Raw genomic sequence first — 18,918 nt, forward strand, 5'->3', positions numbered from 1 at the left:
CTTGAAGCGAGCGTATCACGCGAAGCTTCAATAGCGCTGTGTGTGTGTGTGTCTAGGCGCCTCTGAATCATAGATTGACTCATCTTAAACCCAGATTTCATGGAACAATTAATTATAAACGGTATCCATTCAATAAGGTGGGGTATCGTTTTTGATCAAGCTTTATTTAATTTCACTACTTGAATATAAATTGTTTCAGTTATAAAAATCGAATGTGATAAAATAAAGGAATGAGTTAAATTGGGGAAATATGCTTTCGATGGAGAAAATGAATTAGAATTAGTGAATGCATTTGATTTTGTGAATTCATTTGATTTTGTGAATGTATTACTTTGTGTAAATGTATTTGATTTAGTGAATGTATTTTAGCTACAATTACATAGCTACTTGACAAATCATTGGGATTCGAAATCGTGAGAGTTCCTGTGTTTGAATCATATGTTTCTGTTTTTAATTTTGCAAAAAATAATATGAATATTAATATTACCATGCTGTTATTAAATTGGACTTGTGTGAAGCCCTTCAATTTGATAGTTTTTGATCATATTAAACATAAATAAGATTTTTTTTCTGCTTTAAGTTTGATGTATATATACCATAATCTCATTCATTATTAATATCGCATTTTAGTGAACTTTGATTTATAAAAATTAAATTTAAATATTTTTACCTTGAATGAAAATATTTTTATTTTTTAGTTAAAAAATATCGCTTTGGAATTTTTCAATGAAATTCGGAACATCACATATCAAAAAGTATTTTTATCACAGCTTTTCAACACTTTACTTTCAAAATTCAATAAATACGATAATAAAATGGGATAAAAACATGTTCCTTCCGTTTCGATACCATTAACATGATTTAAAAAGCAAAAATCACTTTGGTACATTCTAAATGTGGTTGATGGATTTGGAATTATTTTATATCATTTTTTAAGTAAAAATGTACAATTAAAATTGCATATCAAAATAAAAGTTCATTAAAACAAAAGGATTTTGGATTATATCTCGAAATTAAAATTGATTTAGTGCTTTAATCCCCTTTGTTCAAGTAATGCTTTGTATGCTTCAGCTTTCTTGACTGCTGCTTCTTTGCGTGCCTTCTTTTCCTTTAGGAACTTGGCCTTACGTGCAAGACGGCGTGGTGTGATCAAACGTTGGATCTTTGGTTGTGTGAATTTACCTGGTTTAACTTCGCGACGAAGGACGAGTTTGGTGACATCGGCCTTTTTGTCAGCGCCAAAGATTGCTCTGATTCTTGTGGCACGCTTTGGACCATAACGGCGTGGAACTACTTTATCAGTAAGTCCTTCGATTTCAGCATCACCTTTCTTGAGGACAATGAGATGAAGAGCTGAGATTTCAGATGAAATAACACATCCACGAACTGTCTTTCTCTTGCGTTCTCCATCTTTGCGTGGGCGATAACATGATGTACCAGCACGAAGAAGAAGACGGACACGGCGTGGTGTAAGAACACCCTGCTTCATTGGGAAGCCTTGTTTATCGAATCCACCACCAAGACGGAAAAGATATCCGGCAAATTGTTGACCGAGAATTGAACCATCGATATCTTGTCCAAGGCGGTGATCATAAAGACTGTTAAGGGCAACTGGATCTTCGACATCAATGCAAATTTGTGTTCCGTGATCAGGATAAGCTAAAGTAAGCCTCATTAAAAGGCCAGACCAAAACCGATACAAATTCACTAACTTTGTTTTGATTATTTACATGACAGCAATCCCTAAAAAAGGCGATCTGATAAAATGTTCAGATCCAGCAATCAGAGAGTACATATTATTTTTAAACGCCAACCAGCCAGACAACAAAAAATTTGTGATTAAAGATCTTCCACCACTACATTTGTTTATACAAAGTGGAAAAACAGCTGAAATAAATGAAAAAATTAATGAACTCATTGATAAATACACATTTGACCCCGAAAATAGCACATAATTGAAAATTTGTAATTATTTTTTAAAAAATATTTGTTTTTAAAAAACTATTTTTTATTTACCATCTTTTTCTTTAGCTTGCATATGATTTTCTTCTTACACCAATGCTCTTTTAAAATATATTACACCTTCTTGAAAATATCTTAAAATATAAATATTTATATTTACTATATATTTTGTTATGAATTTTTCTAAATTAATTATAACGTTACTTAGTTGTCAAGAGTGAAGCAAACATTCATGTTTCTTTGATTTTTTTTTTTTTTGTGATTTTATCCTTTGTTTTATATTGAGAAAGTCTGCTAGGTAAATCCTGGAATGGATTATCATTTTTTATGCCCACACAAAGTATCAGAGGAAATTACAAATAACAGAAATGTAGCACAAATAAACTACAAAAATGACAGATTGTTTTTGACCTTACTTGCTCCTGGGTATAATCAAAAAACACCAATCGAAAATGCAATCTTTGGAATTACAGAGAAACAATTTGATCTCAAAATAATCAAATATGAAAATGATTTCAAGCTTAAACTTAAACCTAAACTTATTTCTTACCCAATTAATATCGCCATTTATCCTTTAAATAATTTCAATTTTAAAGCTAAATATACAAAATCTTTCTTACTACTCCAGACAGATAAAATTAAACTTAGTTCTAATAATCAATTATTATTTGATTCTAGAATAAAAGAAGGAGAAATTTATTCATATGTTCATATGCAAACACGCTGTATAAATTGCTCCTTTTCGGTAGCTGTTAAAAGGCGGTCTTTTAGAAGTAACCTAATTAAGTCATATTTTGTTATTGGTAATCACATATTTAATGTAGGTTTTTCTTTTTTACCAAAAAAAATCATGAATAAAACAGCTTACACGTTTGCTGCGAATTTTTCACGGCCTCCATTTGAGTTATCAACAAAATTAAAACATAATAATTTTAAAACATTTCTTAAATTCCAAAAAAGTCCATATTCATTAGACCTAGCTCTTGAAAGTAAGCAGGAAAAGTACGGATATGTTCAGCTTTCATATGCTAATTTTTCTAAATCAGTCAAATTGATCGTTGATTCAAACAAGAAGACAAAATTTCAAACAAGTTTGCCAATTGACTTAAAGACAAGTGTGGACTTTTGCGCTTCGATACCTTCATTTAAGGAGATTCCAATACTTTCTCTTTCCCTAAACTTTAATGAATAAAAATAAAACTATAAATTTATGTTAAACAAAAACAGATTAAAATCTATGATTAAACAAGGCAAAAACATCTTGTTTGTTATTCAAGAAAGTGTTAAAAAAATAATAAAGGTTTTGGTACCAAAACGATATAAATTTCAGAACGACGATGGTTTCCTGAACATTTAATTTGTCTATCGTTCCAACTCACATTTTTAGGATTCTTTGAAGAAGGACAACATGAAAAAGCTAAGTTAGAATAAACTTATTAAAAGTGTAACAATAAAATCAAATGCAAAACTTAAATTTTAAGCTGAAGAATAAATTTTATTTTCCATTTCGAACAAAAATAACATGTTATTTACTTTTTTATCTGTATTTTCCACAAACAAAATAAAAATATTTTTTGTGTCTTCATCTGAAACGTCATCCGAAATCATTTATCACTGCAGAAGTAAGTAAAACGTGCTCATCGAGTTCAGCCATCAGTCTTTGATTCTTTCTGCTTTTCCAATACAACAACACAGACACCACAACGATTAACACCAAAGCGATCACTCCAATTACTATAGCGATAATAACACTTATTCCAAGTGATTTTGGAACTGGTGTATCTTTTGTATACTTACATATATCGAAGTAATTTTCGGGTTCAGCAGCAAGAATTTGATTCCATTCAGCCGTATTATTGATATTATAATTATTATAATCTTTGAGATATGGCAAACATAACGTAATGTTATAAACGAAATGTTCGTTTTTAGAAATTTTATTTTGTTTTGTGTTTTCAAACACTTTGGAATTAAAGTTTGGTGGTTGATCAGGAAATGATAAAATTGATAATGATGAACAATCTTCAAAAATATATGTTACATCCATTGTAACTGTATGAAGTAAAGGGATGTGAACAAGTACAAGTGATGTACATCCCTTAAAAATATAGTCTCCGTCTATCCTAATTAAGTTTTGGAAGATTACAGTTTTGAGTGATTTACAATTTTCAAATGAGCCGCTTTTGATCGTCTCGAGACTTTTCAATTCGATTGTTTCGAGTGAAATACAATTGACGAATCCATAAGATTCGATTGTTTCGATAGTATCGAATGAAACATTTTTCAAGTTAGTACAATTAGAGAAACAATTTGAACCAATTTCCTTAACATTAGATAAGTTAACAGAGAATAAATTATAACAACACTTAAATACAGAACTTTTTAGAGATAAAACAGAAGGAAATGTCACATTAACTAAAGAAGTACAACTCGTAAATGCTTTCTCATATATGTTAACAGCATTTGGAATATTAATAATTTGTAAATTTATACATTTCTCAAATGATTGAAGACCAATAGCTTCAACAATAGGAAATGAAATATTAATTAATGAAACACAATTTCGAAATGACGCTTGGAAAATTGTATATAATTTTGGTATATTAACATTTTGTAAACTTAAACATTGTTCAAATGCTGATGTTTTAACTATGTCAACAAGAGGAAATGAAATATTAACTAATGAGAAACAATTGATAAATGCTTTTTCAGTTATTGTAACTAATTTTGGTATATCAACATGTTGTAAATTTATACAATCTGAAAAAGATGAAGTATCAATTGTTGAAACATTCGAAAATGAAATATTATCCAAAGAAGTACAATTATAAAATGCACATTTTCCAATAATTTGAAGTTTTGGAAATGTAACGTTTTGTAATTTAAGACAATCCTCAAAAGTATTTTGTCCTATTTCGATTAAATTTGAAGCTGAAATTGTTTCGAGATTTTTACATGATTTGAAAAGTTCCGAATTCATTTTTGTTATAATATCATTATTAAAGGATTTAATTGATTGACAATATGCAAAACATTTTGATCCGATTTGATTTACCTTCGAAAAATTAATATTTTTAATAGAAGAACTCATGAAACATTCGTTTCCAAGTATTTGAACATTATTAATATTTATATCTTTTAAACTTTTTTGATTTTTAAAACATCCATCGCCAATTTCAATCAAATTTGGCGCATTAAATTTTCGTAATTTTGTTCCTATAAAAACTTCTTTTCCAATATACATTAATTTTGGCGCATTAAAGTTCTCAATATTTAGACAATTTTGAAACGCATAATTACTACAATTTATTAACGAAGGGAAATCACATGAAATATAACTATTTGTAAATGAAAAACATCCAACAAATTCCAAATATGGAAAATCAATATCTTGTATAGTCGAATTATAAAAACAATAATCCCCAATTTTGGTGATGTTAAATTTAATTTTAGAAGGTTGTAAAGCAGCAAAAAATGCATTTTTGAAACATGAATTTCCAAATTCTTTACAACTAGAAAGATAAATATTACTAATGTGTTGATACGAAAATAAATAATCAGGTGCAATTTCAAGACTTTCTAAGTCAAAAGTTTGTATACTATTTTGTCCTTGAAACAAATTGTTATTACATTTAGTTAATTTCGGTGCTTTAAACGTTGAAAGAGATTCACATAAAGAAAATACATATTCGCCGGCTTCAATAAGATTAGGAACAGAAAGATTATGCAAATAAATACATTTTTCAAAAACTCGATTTCCGATTTTTCTAACATTTTCTAAACAAATCGAAGTTAATGCTAAACAATTCGAAAATGCAAAATCATCAACAAAAACAACGTTTGGAATTTTCACTGTTTTTAAGTTAATACAAAACGAAAACGCAGAATTTAATACATTTTTAAGTCGCGGTAACTCAATATTTTCTAAATAAATACATTTAGTAAAACAATCGATTGAACAATTTTCTATTTTTGGTAAAAATACATTTTTTAGAATTTTACACCTTAAAAAACATCCAATTCCAATATGAGTTACGCCTGGACAAGAAATATTTTCCAAACTTATACAAGAATCAAATGTATTATCTCCAATTACTTTAACATTTTCATTAATAACAATTGTTTCTAAATAGTAACAATGTGTAAAAACATTGGAATCGAATGTTGTGACTGAATTTGGAATTATAATACTTTTTAATGATATACAATATCCAAATACAGAATCACCAATTTTTTGTACATTTTCGCTGATAGTTATTGATTCTAAATTAGAACATGAATAAAACATTGAATGTTCAATCTCTGTAATTAAGTTTGGCATTATGATACTCGTTAATGAACTACAGCCGAAAAAAACAGAATCTTCAATTGTGGTTAATGAATTAGGAAGTGTAAAATTCTTCAATGAGTAACAATAAAAAAATGAGCCAATTCCAATTGTTTCGATTTTGTCATTCATGATAATTGTTTCTAAATTATTACATTGAAAAAAAGAACGAGGTCCAATCGAAAGAACAGAACTTGGAATTGTTATTGTTGTTATTGATTTACACTCAGCAAACAAACCAAGAGAAAGACTTGTAACCGAATTTGAAATGATAACATTAATTAATGATGTACAACTTTCGAATGCAGAGTACCCTAATGATGTAACTGAATCTGGAATTATAATGGTTTCTAATGATGTACATTTTAGAAATGCACTATTTCCGATGGAAGTAACTGAATTTGGTATTGTAACATTTTGCAAAGAAATGCATTTATGAAATAAAAAATTACTAAGAGCTGTAAGTGAATTTGAGAGTACGACGCTTGTTAATGAATCACAGTATTGAAATGCTTCATATGAAATTGAAGTGACTGAGTTTGGAATTGTGATACTTTTCATGGATTTGCACAATCGAAATGCATTCTCTTGAATTGTTGTCAAACTTTCCCCTAATGTAATTGTTTCGACGCATGAACACGTGGAAAATGCATTGTACTCAATTAATTTTACAGAATTCCCTATGTTAATTGAAATTAATTTATCCCATAAAACAAAACCATTTGAAGGAATTGTATCAATTTCACCATCAATGAAGAGATGTTTTGATATAGCCTTATAATCATAAATTCCTATAAATTCCTCTTTTTTAGATATAAGTAATGTACAATTGCTTTCAATAAAAATTGGCTTTACGTTGGCTATTAGAATCGATATGAAATAATTGAACCATAGCATCAAATAACCAAAATCTTGTTCTGAGCCTAAAAAAAAAAAAACGTTTAAAAATATTGAGCCATTAACCGCTGTCAAATTTGATTTGTTTTCAAATTTTGATTAGAGAACGTTTGTTAATGAGCATTTGTTAATTTCGTTTAATTGTTCAGAAATATCGATTATTAACGACAGTTTCAGCACCTGGTTTGGTTGGGGATATTCCCAACTCAATTCGGAGGTTTTTTCTTCGGAAATTCATTTAAGTAAATTAGTGAATATTTGTGTTATGGGATATATCGATATATCGCATCATTGAATTATATGTATCGTAGATTCGGGCAGGTAAATGTTTCACTTGTCATGGCAGAGCCCAAAGGAGACCAAGAATGGGACGATTTTGCAATAGAAAAAATTTTTTTGCTGATACGAATTGATAAGAGTTTATCCAAAAAATTTCAATAGCATAAATTTTTATGGATTGCACTAATCACTGCAGTTTATGAAAGCAAAAAAGATAATTAATTAGTATTGAAGATTTATTGTCTTTACTTCTTCTTCTTATCTTCAACGACCTTCTTTTCGACAGCACGGATAACGCCAACAGCGACTGTTTGCTTCATATCACGAACAGCGAATCTTCCTAATGCAGCGTATTCCTTGAATGTTTCGACGACGAGTGGCTTTGATGGGACGACTACGACGACGGCAGCATCATCCTTTTGGATCCATTCTGGGTTCTCTGTGACCTTCTTACCGTGACGGCGGTCGATACGTTGGACGAGCTTGTCGAACTTGCAAGCGATGTGAGCTGTGTGGCAGTCGAAAACTGGTTGGTAGCCAGCGTGGATCTTACCTGGGTGGTTGGAGATGATCATTTGTGCTGTGAAGTTGATGCATTGCATTGGTGGATCACGGTTAGCTTCACCGACGACGTAACCACGCTTGATGTCAGAGACGGCGACGTTCTTGACGTTGAAACCGATGTTATCTCCTGGGACGGCCTCTGGGAGTTGTGTGTGGTGCATTTCGATGGACTTAACTTCGGTGGTGACTGTTGATGGTGCGAAGACGACTGTCATGTTTGGCTTCATGATACCGGATTCAACACGACCAACTGGAACTGTACCGATACCAGAGATCTTGTAGACATCTTGGACTGGAAGACGGAGTGGACGGTCGAATGGACGCTTTGGTGGTTGGAGTGTATCGAGTGTTTCAAGGAGTGTGCCGCCTGTGTACCATGGCATGTTTGGTGACTTTTCGGTCATGTTATCACCGACGAATCCAGAGATTGGGACGAACTTGTATTGTTCTGGCTTGAAACCAATGTTACCAAGGATGTGTGTCATTTCTTGGACGATTTCATCATAACGTTGCTTGGAGTAGTTGACTGTGTTGTCATCCATCTTGTTAACACCAACAATAACTTGCTTGATACCAAGGGTGAAGGCAAGAAGAGCGTGTTCACGGGTTTGGCCTTGTTCGGCAATACCGGCTTCGAAACCACCGCGTGTGGCATCAATAACAAGGACGGCAGCATCGGCTTGGGATGTACCTGTGATCATGTTCTTGATGAAGTCTCTGTGTCCTGGAGCATCAATGATTGTGAACATGTATTTTGGTGATTAGGATTGCCAAAGGGAGATATCGATTGTGATACCACGTTCACGTTCGGCCTTGAGGTTATCCGTAACGAAGGCATATTTGAAGGAGCCCTTACCAAGTTGGACGGCTTCCTTTTCGATTTGGGCGAGCTTTCTCTTATCGATACCACCGCACTTGTAGATTAAGTGGCCTGTTGTTGTTGATTTACCAGCATCGACGTGTCCGATAACGACGAGATTGATATGTTCTTTCTCCTTACCCATTAGGCAATAAACAAAGTGAACTGAAACCTTGGCCTTGCAATAAACGATTCAAATTATTGACGACCACGACCCCAGTTTTTGAGAATCTCATACAAATAATTGAATATAAACTATTTCACCTTGTAATTTGACCAACTAACAAAAATTTTGCAAAATTTTGATTGAATTTCATTGAGTATATCTCTAATTAAAGTATTAATAATTATTTAGCAAGCTTACATAAAAGCTTCCTGTTTTAAAAAATATTCCAATAAAGTTAATCATTAAAATTAAACATTGATAAAATCAATTGATTATAAATTTATTTTTTTTAGCAACGACTAAGAGCATGAAAAAGATGAACCAAGTAATCTCAACTAAATAGCTAATACTTGATGATCATTAATGACAAAAATTTATATAAATAAACTTGATAATTGTATCTTTAAGACATTGTTCTAGCATCTACCAAAACTTCGGTCATGATATGGTGTTATGTCTGAAACATCATTCCATTTTTTATAAAAAGGCTATATGAAAAAAAGAACGGGTCCTATTCTAATTTTCTTATGAATTTTAAATATTTTATTCATAATTAAATAACATATGATGTATTTTATTAAATATATCTTTTTTTGTTCCATAACCAATTTGAAATAGAGGTATTTGTGTCAATGTTTTCATTTTTTTGATCCTAAATCAAATAAACTATTCAAAAAGGTGGTATTCAAAGCGATTGTGAATTCACAGGTTAACTGACAAATTGAATACTAGGTAAAGTTGAAGTGATCCTTTAACGTATAATTTCAGTGAAAAAGTCAACACTGTCTCAGAAATCATAAAAAATTTCCAGATTGGCTACAGGACTCATTTTTTCAGATATCGAATAAATAAACATATTTATAGAAATGCCATGAAAAAAACTAATTTCCTAGAAGACAGATTTTGATATATTATATCATTATCAAAAAAAAATTCACAATAATTTTCTGACTTATCAATTTTCACTAGAAAGTCAATAATTCTTTTATAAAAATTTGATTATTTTTAATATCAAAAATAATATATAATGGAATATATAAAACATTTAAAATCATATGCTTAAACCAATTTTATATGAAGATATATTTGTTTTATTTATAAATGTCAAATCTTTAAATAAGAGTTTTTGTCTTATATAGATATAAGAATATTATTTACTGTTATTATAAATCTTTACCATATATTTTTTAATGATTAAAATAATGAGAACAACGAGATAATTCTATTCTATCTGGTGTCAAACGACCGTTTAGAGAATAGCAACCTTTCTGCAATAGACCGTTAAATTTAAGCCAGAACAGGTTCATAGAAAACCATTTTTCAACAGTCCAAACTATGTCGAAGATGATCCATCTGCAAATGGAAGAAGAAACATTTATTTTCTCATAAGTTTACAAACAACCAAAGTAGATATATATTGGAAACGCATATACCAAATCGATGAAATATGATGTCCATTCTCGATTAATATTATCATTAATTCACATTGGCACTTTCATCCTCCTCATAAATTCCAACAAATATGTTTTTATTTCAAATATTATTTTTATCCTCTCACTGAAAATAAAACAATGAACAAGCATGTGTATAACAAAAGCATTCATTACATGCCATGTAACAAGAGAGAACACATAAAGAATAAAATATTTTTACAAAAAATTCAAACAGCAAACAACATAAATCATTTACTGTAGTGCGTTTCACTCAGCAATTCTCTAAATAACAATAGAATAGGTTTTAAGCATTTCGTTTCTTCAAATTTAATAATTTCGTATTTTTATTCCAAAATAACTGCAGTCTTTCATATCCTACATAATATATATCATTTTAATGAAAGTTTTCAATGTAATTTATCAATGAATTGCAGCAATAATATTCTTAAAAATCTACCAAAGATATTTAATGCATTAATTACTTCTATATATTCAAATATAACTTTGTTCGTAATTATATTTTTTGTTTTTACTTTCTTATCCAAAATTTATTTTAATCAGAGAAGCATTCATCAAAAAAACGAAGTTATTCTGATTTTATTGATTATATTTTTTGGTAATACAAAGCAATCATATGACGAAGAGACAAAAACACTCACAATATCTGATTTCAATGATTATTCAAATGATTACAAGAATATTACTGAGCACGTTATAATTAATAATGTTGGAGAGATTGAAAGTGATACATTCAGAGAATGGCCTTTATTAACAGCAGTAATAATTGGAGAAACAAACAACGAAAACAAAATCGTTGTCAAATGTAAATAATAATACGTCATCGAATACGGGAGGAAATCACGAAGAAGTGAACAATGAATTTAATAGTTTGATAAAGGAAGATGAGGACCAATGGATTTGACAATGTGATAAATAATCGATATGTAATAAAATATTTTTATGTTTTTGTTAATCATTACTTATTGTGAAAAGAAATTTGTTTTACATAAAAAGAATCAGAAGCAACGCTCATTAAACAACAATAACACTCAGTTTTATAATAATAAAATCTTATCACATGCATAATTTATTTAATAATAAATTTTATATTAAATCAGTTTTAAAATTTGTAAACATAATTTTTATATGCAAGATATTTTTCTGAGAACAACTATGGTGATATACATTATGAGCTATTTCATATTAACTTTACAATTTTAACATGGAATTAAAATACATATTTTCAATGCAGAATGAGTTATTGTGCTACATTATAATTTTTAAAATTTATTGATAAATTTAAAATATTTCAATATATTTTAAATGGTAAAAGTTATGCATATACTCTACTTCAAACATATAAAAATACGAAACTTATGATAACTTTATTTATTACACGTTAATTATATCAAAATAATACTAACATTCAGGAAATATATTTATGCCATTAGCCAACTATTTCCAGATATTAGAGCACAGAATTAAGTAAGTTGGAGAAAAGATATATTTAATTATACTATCAAAAAGGCGGACCTCTTCCCAAAAGAATTCAAGAAATGAATATGATTTTTTTTTTTTCTAAAAGAAAATGAATCATTTTATTCTTTGTTAATTTTACTTGTAAGTGAACATGAACACATAAATTTGTAATAAATTCGAAATCAAGCTTTCAACTTGTTATTCTCAGAATGAATTTTTGTAAATTATTTTGAGTTACCAAAATATACTATATACTAATAGGTGAGTTTAAATTTTTTTGTGAAATTAACATATTTTCTAAAATAAAAAGGAAAAATAAATTTTTACAAAACGACCGTTTATTACCAGATGAACAACAATAAAATGCAGAATCTCCAATTGTTATTACATTTTCTCCAATGACTGCTGCTTATAAATGGATCTAAATTTTGTTATTTTTCTTATATTAAATTTGTTTTCATATCTTTAAGCAATTAATTTTTTTAACATACTTTAATTCGACCTGAGTCATCGTATATCGCACCCCCGATGAATTTCCCCTCCTGATTAAGGTTTATGACCCCTTGTGTCAAATCACTTTCAACTTTATGAAATTCTAAGATATTAAATTTATTTCAATGCCATTTTGTACCAAAACAATTTCTCTATTCAACTATTTGAAGACAGGCATTCAAATGCAACTTCTACAAAATGATATTAAAATTTTAAAGTATTTGTTTTAAAAAAGGAAATTAATTGTTGTTGCCTTGTTTCTGTCGGTAGTGTAAAGGCATGAAACACTGATAAAACTTGGATTAACCTTATTAAATACTTGGAATAGCTTAAGAATACCAAGGATGATAAGCGTTTGTTAAAATAATCAAATAGCTTATAAATCTAAATAAAAAAAATCATTTTTTTTGTTGTTGTTCATTTATCGAGAAAATATATTTGTTTTTTCTTTTTGAATAAATCGATTTGTTTTGACATATAATTCGCTTCTAAGATACATCTGGATACAAGAAAGGAGCTGTCATCAAAAAACAACAAGAATTTTTTAAAAAAAAAATGTTCATTGTTTATGAAGATAATTTCTGTGAAAATATTTTTGAATGAATTAGATTTTAATTTGACTGTAAAAGGCAGCTAGATTTTGAAATAATTGAAATGACTATATAGAAAAGTTGAAAATTTTATTTGAAAGCTCGGTATTGAATTATTGTCGTATTGAGTGATTTTGATCGTTTTGCGTGTAAAATTGATATGAAAACAATAATATTTTGTATCAAGTTAAAAGCAAAAATGAGAAGAGAACATTATCATCTCACTTATCATTGTTTATGACTCGTATCGCTTAAATTTTTGATGACAATTTCAATTTCAGATGAAAAACAATAGGTTTCATACATTTTTGATGAAAATTTGAAGGTTTTTTGTTTGAGTTAAAATCAAGAATATATCTTCCAATTCCAATCATCAAATTGATGAAAAAATATGAAATATATCTATTAATGACTTACAGCATTCGTTGTTTTATTGATGTTATTTCCAACACATTTCATGATTAAAATATTTTTCATAAAAATATAAAATATATAAATTTCAAAAACAAAAATGAAACAGCAAATCAACAGATCCATAACGAATATCCTCATTATTTGTTCAATAATAACAAAAATCATTCAAATAACAAAATTTTATTTTTCTCATATGAAAAGATTCATAAAATAAGTTATAAATATTATCATTTATTAAGTCACTTATTTACAAATTTATTTGCTATCTTTAAAAAATGTTTCGAATTAACTTCTTCTTCTTCTAAATTTAAAAATCACTTTATTTATTCTTTGAAGAAAATTCTATTTTATTTTGATATTCATATAATCAATAAAGTCAAAATATTTTATATTTTATTTAGTAATTTCTTTTGTATCATAAATAAATCAACAATTAACAATTTATATATTAATTCATTTGTAATTATATTTAATATTCTTTTTCAATTTATTAAATATTTTTATAAAAGTTATTTAATTTATGATAAAAATAAACAAAATTTCAAAATATTTTTGATTTTATTGATTATATTTTTTGTTAATACAAAGCAATCATATGACGAAGAGACAAAAACACTCACAATATCTGATTTCAATGATTATTCAAAAGATTATATGAATGTTACAGAACGTGTTATAATTATTAATGTTGGCGAGATTGAAAGTAATGCATTCAGAGAATGGCCTTTATTAACAACAGTAATAATTGGAGAAACAGTTGGAAATATCGGTAGTAGAGCATTTGCATCATGTAAACAATTAAAATATGTCCAATTTCCAGATAAATTAATGAGTGGAATTGGAGGTGGTGCATTTTATGGATGTATTTCATTAAATAACATTACAATTCGTTGTAATAGCATTGGTGATAATGCATTTTATAAATGTACAGGACTTGAAACGATAACTTTATATGAAGGCGTACGAAGTATTGGATCTGATGCATTCAGAGGATGTACAAGCCTTATGAATATTTATATACCAAGTTCAGTTACTTCGATTGGAAATCCATTTTTAGAATGTACGAAACTTCAATTTATTAATGTTTCAGAAGAAAATATTGGATATTCGAATTATGAAAACGATGGTGTTTTATATAATAAAGAAATTACATATATTATTAGTTATCCTAATATGAAAAGTAAAACATTTACAATTCCTAATTCAGTCATTTCTATTATGAATTATTCTTTTGCTTATTGTAATAATTTAGAAACAATTTTTATTGGTGAAAATGTTCAATATATTAATTCATGCGCATTTACTAATTGTACATCACTTCAATGTATTCATTTTCATGGAAATATTTCACCAGAAATACAAAATGATGCATTTGTTAATATAAATGCGACAAGAGTTATGACAATAGAAACATATCAAAATGAAACATTTGGAAATATGGAAATTACTAAGGGAACAACACTTGACGAATGTATCCCGCCAACGCACACATTCACATACACACAAAGTGATACATTCACTAAGTCGAACACGTTCACTGCATCAATTGCTCATTCATCTGATTTAACTTTATCTTTAACACATTCGTTCACTTTAACACACTCATTATCTATTACACATTCGATTACATTTTATAGTAAATATATAAATACAATTTCATTGTTAACATTTGAATCCACTTATAGTTATATATCGACAAATGTCATTTATTACGATTACACTGTTATATATTATTCGTCTTATTATAGTTACTTTTACACATTAGTTGTCACTGATTATGATAATACAGCAAAAGATAATTCGATATCAAATGAATTGTTAATTGGTTTTATATGCGGCGCTATTGTGATAGTTTTGGTAATTGCCGGAATTGTAATATTTATGATTAAATATCAAAATAAGAAGCGAAAACAAAATGAAGAAGAAATGAATAATTCAGATGAAAACAATGATAAAATTAATGAAATCAATAATACATTTTCAGTTGGTATTAATAATTCAAATATTGAAGAAGATCCATTTGCAGACGATTTCAAAGAAGAAAAATTTATAAGTCAGATATAAATAAACATAATTTATGAACAAAATATTTTTATTTGTTTATTAATTTAATAAATACAAACATTTTTGTTATTTGGCAAATTATGTTTCCTTCTATTATATTTGAGATGTTTAAAAAATAAACCATTGAAGTTCCTCTGAAAGCACCTTGTGTAAAATGACAAGAAGAATTTCAACATCACTTCTCACGAAACAAGAAGATGTAGCTTTAATTGAGATGTTAACGAAGTTTGTTGGAATTCATTTTCATCTGGAAGAAATTGACCCTAAATTTAAAATCTATATATCAAAATATCCCTCACTCGAAAGAAACCAAATTACCAATGTAATATCATCCCTTATTGATGGTGTACCATATGTGAAAGCACTCAAATCAATTTCAAGTTTATTTAAATTTGACCAATATTTTTTTTCTAATTTTGTTAAAAATTTTCAAAACGCCAAAACTCTTCCAAAAGAAGGTTTACTTTTTCTTTATTATGTTGTCATTTCATGGATTTCAACAGAAGATTTGACTGAGATAGTTCATAACTTTCAATCAATAGTTGAAATGATTGATAATTTTTTTCACAGAGCAAATTCCACGCATTATATTTATAGTGTTAACTTTGTAATTTCACATTTTTTAGATTTTGGTCAATCAAAATTTCCATCAGATTTAATTTCTATTTTATTTGTAGATCAATTTGATGTTTTATTTTTTGACATAGTTTCTTCAGTTTTAAGTAATTTATTTATGTTTCAAGATATTAATTCTGCTAATTCATTAATCAAATTATTAAGTAAACGTATCCATCAAAATTCAGAACTTTATTCCAAAAATGACTTTCAATTTATTGCAAGTACAATTTTTCAACGATTATATGATTTTGATGTCATAGCATTTGATTTAATATCTGCATTAGCATCGACAAAAATAGATAAAAGTATCAAAGAAGTATTTTATGATTTACCCAAATTATATCAATCACGAATCGAACCAAATGTGATTACATCTAAAGGATATCCAAATATTGTTGAATCAAAAATCTCTATTTTAGATACCTCCAAACTTGTTGGATTTTCAGTTCATAATGGTAATACTGCAACTGATAATCAAACAAATGATTTAGTAGCACCATCGATATCAGAGTTTCAAACCAATTTAACTTTTGATGATTTAATTAGTGCGACACAAATTAAATATTTAAAACAAATCATTGATTTACTGAATAATGTTTCCAACGAATATATTTCAATATTTTTAAATGGATTTAATGAAATTATACACAGTTCAATTGATTTATATGTTTCATATTTATATATATTATATTATATCAAAGAATTAAAAATGAACAATAATTTATTTAAAACAATTGTTACTAACGAAGTATTTAAACCTGGAATATCGATATTTAACAAATGTGAAAACTTCGATTTAATTGCATTTTTACGAAATATCATTTTAGAAATATTAACAAATTCGAATCCGCCATTTGTTGGTAATTTATTACAAACTTTATCACGTTCTCCATTTTTATTTTCGGAAATTATTGGCCGAATATATTCCAAACTTTCTGATTATGATTTAATATCATTAACAGATGAACCGACACTTGATGCATTTGTACATACATTAAGTTTTTTAAGTAATTTATATATTAACGCTGATCAAGATGTCCTTCCAATAATTCATGAAGCAAGATCAACATTATTTGTATTTATATTTGCGATATTTGAAAATCGATCAATAGCAATTCGATGTTTTTCATCATCTGTTTTTACGAATATATTTTTATCGAAAGTTTTAGATCCAACTTTAAACACAGTAATTGTTTCATTATTTCAACAATTTTTAATCAGATTTAAAGGAGATGATTTAACGATATTAAAGCCTACAATAGAATTCGTTTCAACTTTAATAAATGTTTGTAATGGAATGAAACCAGAAGAAGATCCCGATTCAATAGCTTATGATTTATTAAAATGTATAAATGAATCAATGACTCATAATCAATATCTAACTATAATGTTTGAACAATTAGTACCTTCTGTTATTAAATTTAATACAAAACATCCATCGAATTTAGTTATGGAACAAACACTTCAATTGTTTTCGAAGTTATTAATTTCATTGCCAAATTTTTCTATGGATAATATACAAATTGCAAAAATTAGTAAATCAATAAAATTAATTGATGGAAAAGTTCCATCTGAATCAACATTATCTGAATTAATAGCAATGTTAGCAAGAAGTCGATCTGTTAATGTTTCGACTTCTTTTTTAATTAATGTTCCGAATATTATTTTAATTTTATTTAGTATAATTCAAACTAAAGAATTATCAAATCGATATTTAAAGATATTTTTATCATTATGTTCACTTTCAGCTTATAATTGTATTCAATGTAATAAAGGGGAATTAGATATAATATTAATTAAATATTTACAAAACAATTCGAAACCTTTTATATTCAGGAAATGTGAATTTGTATTAAAAATCTCAAAAAAAGATATAAACGAATTATTATTTCCTATTTTATCATTAATATTACGATTTAAATGTTCATCACAAATTACATCGAATTTAATATCATTATTAATACCAATTAATAAAACATTTAACAAATATTCATTTAATATATTAAATATAATAAGTTCATTAACAAGTTGTATTTCTCATGACCCTAAAATATCGATACCTTTAGGTTATACTGATCAAATTATTACTGTTAATGGTATAACTAATTTACATTTAATTGGTGGATTTACTTTCCAATGTTCATTATTATTAGATACAATTCATTCAATAATAAACCCAATGAAGTTATTAATATTACAAATATCTGATAATATAACAAAAATACAATTTTATGTACAAGGTAAATCTATAATTTGTAGAATTCTTACTTCTGATGGTTTATCATTTGCACCTTTAAATTCGAATTTCCCAAGTTGTCAATGGACTAATGTAACAATCATTATAACAAATTATGAAGAAGGCCATTCAACAGTATCATTTATACATGGAGAACAAAATCCAATTTCATTAAATCTTAATTTACCTATGTTTAAAGAAGGGAATTTAAATATAACTATTGGAGGTTTAGCTGAAGATAATAATAATATTGATAATATACCAATATGTTATTTAGGTTCATTTCGATTTTTTAATCAAGCATTTAATATAAAGGAATTATCAGAAATGACAAATTTATTAGGAAGTCGATTAAGTGAATATGGAATGACTTTACCATTATTTTGTTTTCCTTCTTTATTTTCACCTTTGACAAATAATATTATTTTGGAATTACCAAAACGAAGAATACATGTAAATGAAAATTTACTTGATATGTTTAGTAATTATTATATTATCAAGTTAATTATACCATTGTTTTTATATATAGATTATATGC

General features: G+C 27.6%; 3 protein-coding genes across 3 annotated transcripts; all 3 read right to left on the reverse strand.

Annotated features, from left to right (window-relative positions):
* Positions 1-1,024: 1,024 nt before the first annotated feature.
* Positions 1,025-1,675, reverse strand: GO595_002315 (40S ribosomal protein S6; the record flags this gene model as incomplete). The annotated part of the gene is made up of 1 exon (XM_067915211.1): positions 1,025-1,675. The coding sequence occupies one exon, from the start codon at positions 1,673-1,675 to the stop codon at positions 1,025-1,027; it is 651 nt and encodes a 216-aa protein (XP_067777496.1).
* Positions 1,676-7,710: 6,035 nt separating this feature from the next.
* On the reverse strand, positions 7,711-8,730 carry GO595_002316 (elongation factor-1 alpha; the record flags this gene model as incomplete). Its single annotated transcript, XM_067915213.1, has 1 exon — positions 7,711-8,730. The coding sequence occupies one exon, from the start codon at positions 8,728-8,730 to the stop codon at positions 7,711-7,713; it is 1,020 nt and encodes a 339-aa protein (XP_067777497.1).
* Positions 8,731-8,790: 60 nt separating this feature from the next.
* Positions 8,791-9,033, reverse strand: GO595_002317 (elongation factor 1 alpha; the record flags this gene model as incomplete). The annotated part of the gene is made up of 1 exon (XM_067915214.1): positions 8,791-9,033. One exon carries the CDS (start codon positions 9,031-9,033, stop codon positions 8,791-8,793), a length of 243 nt encoding a protein of 80 aa, XP_067777498.1.
* Between the last annotated feature and the right edge of the window lie 9,885 nt (positions 9,034-18,918).

Source organism: Histomonas meleagridis, assembly GCF_020186115.1.
Source record: "Histomonas meleagridis strain 2922-C6/04-10x chromosome Unknown contig_173, whole genome shotgun sequence".
Lineage (NCBI taxonomy): Eukaryota > Parabasalia > Tritrichomonadida > Dientamoebidae > Histomonas > Histomonas meleagridis.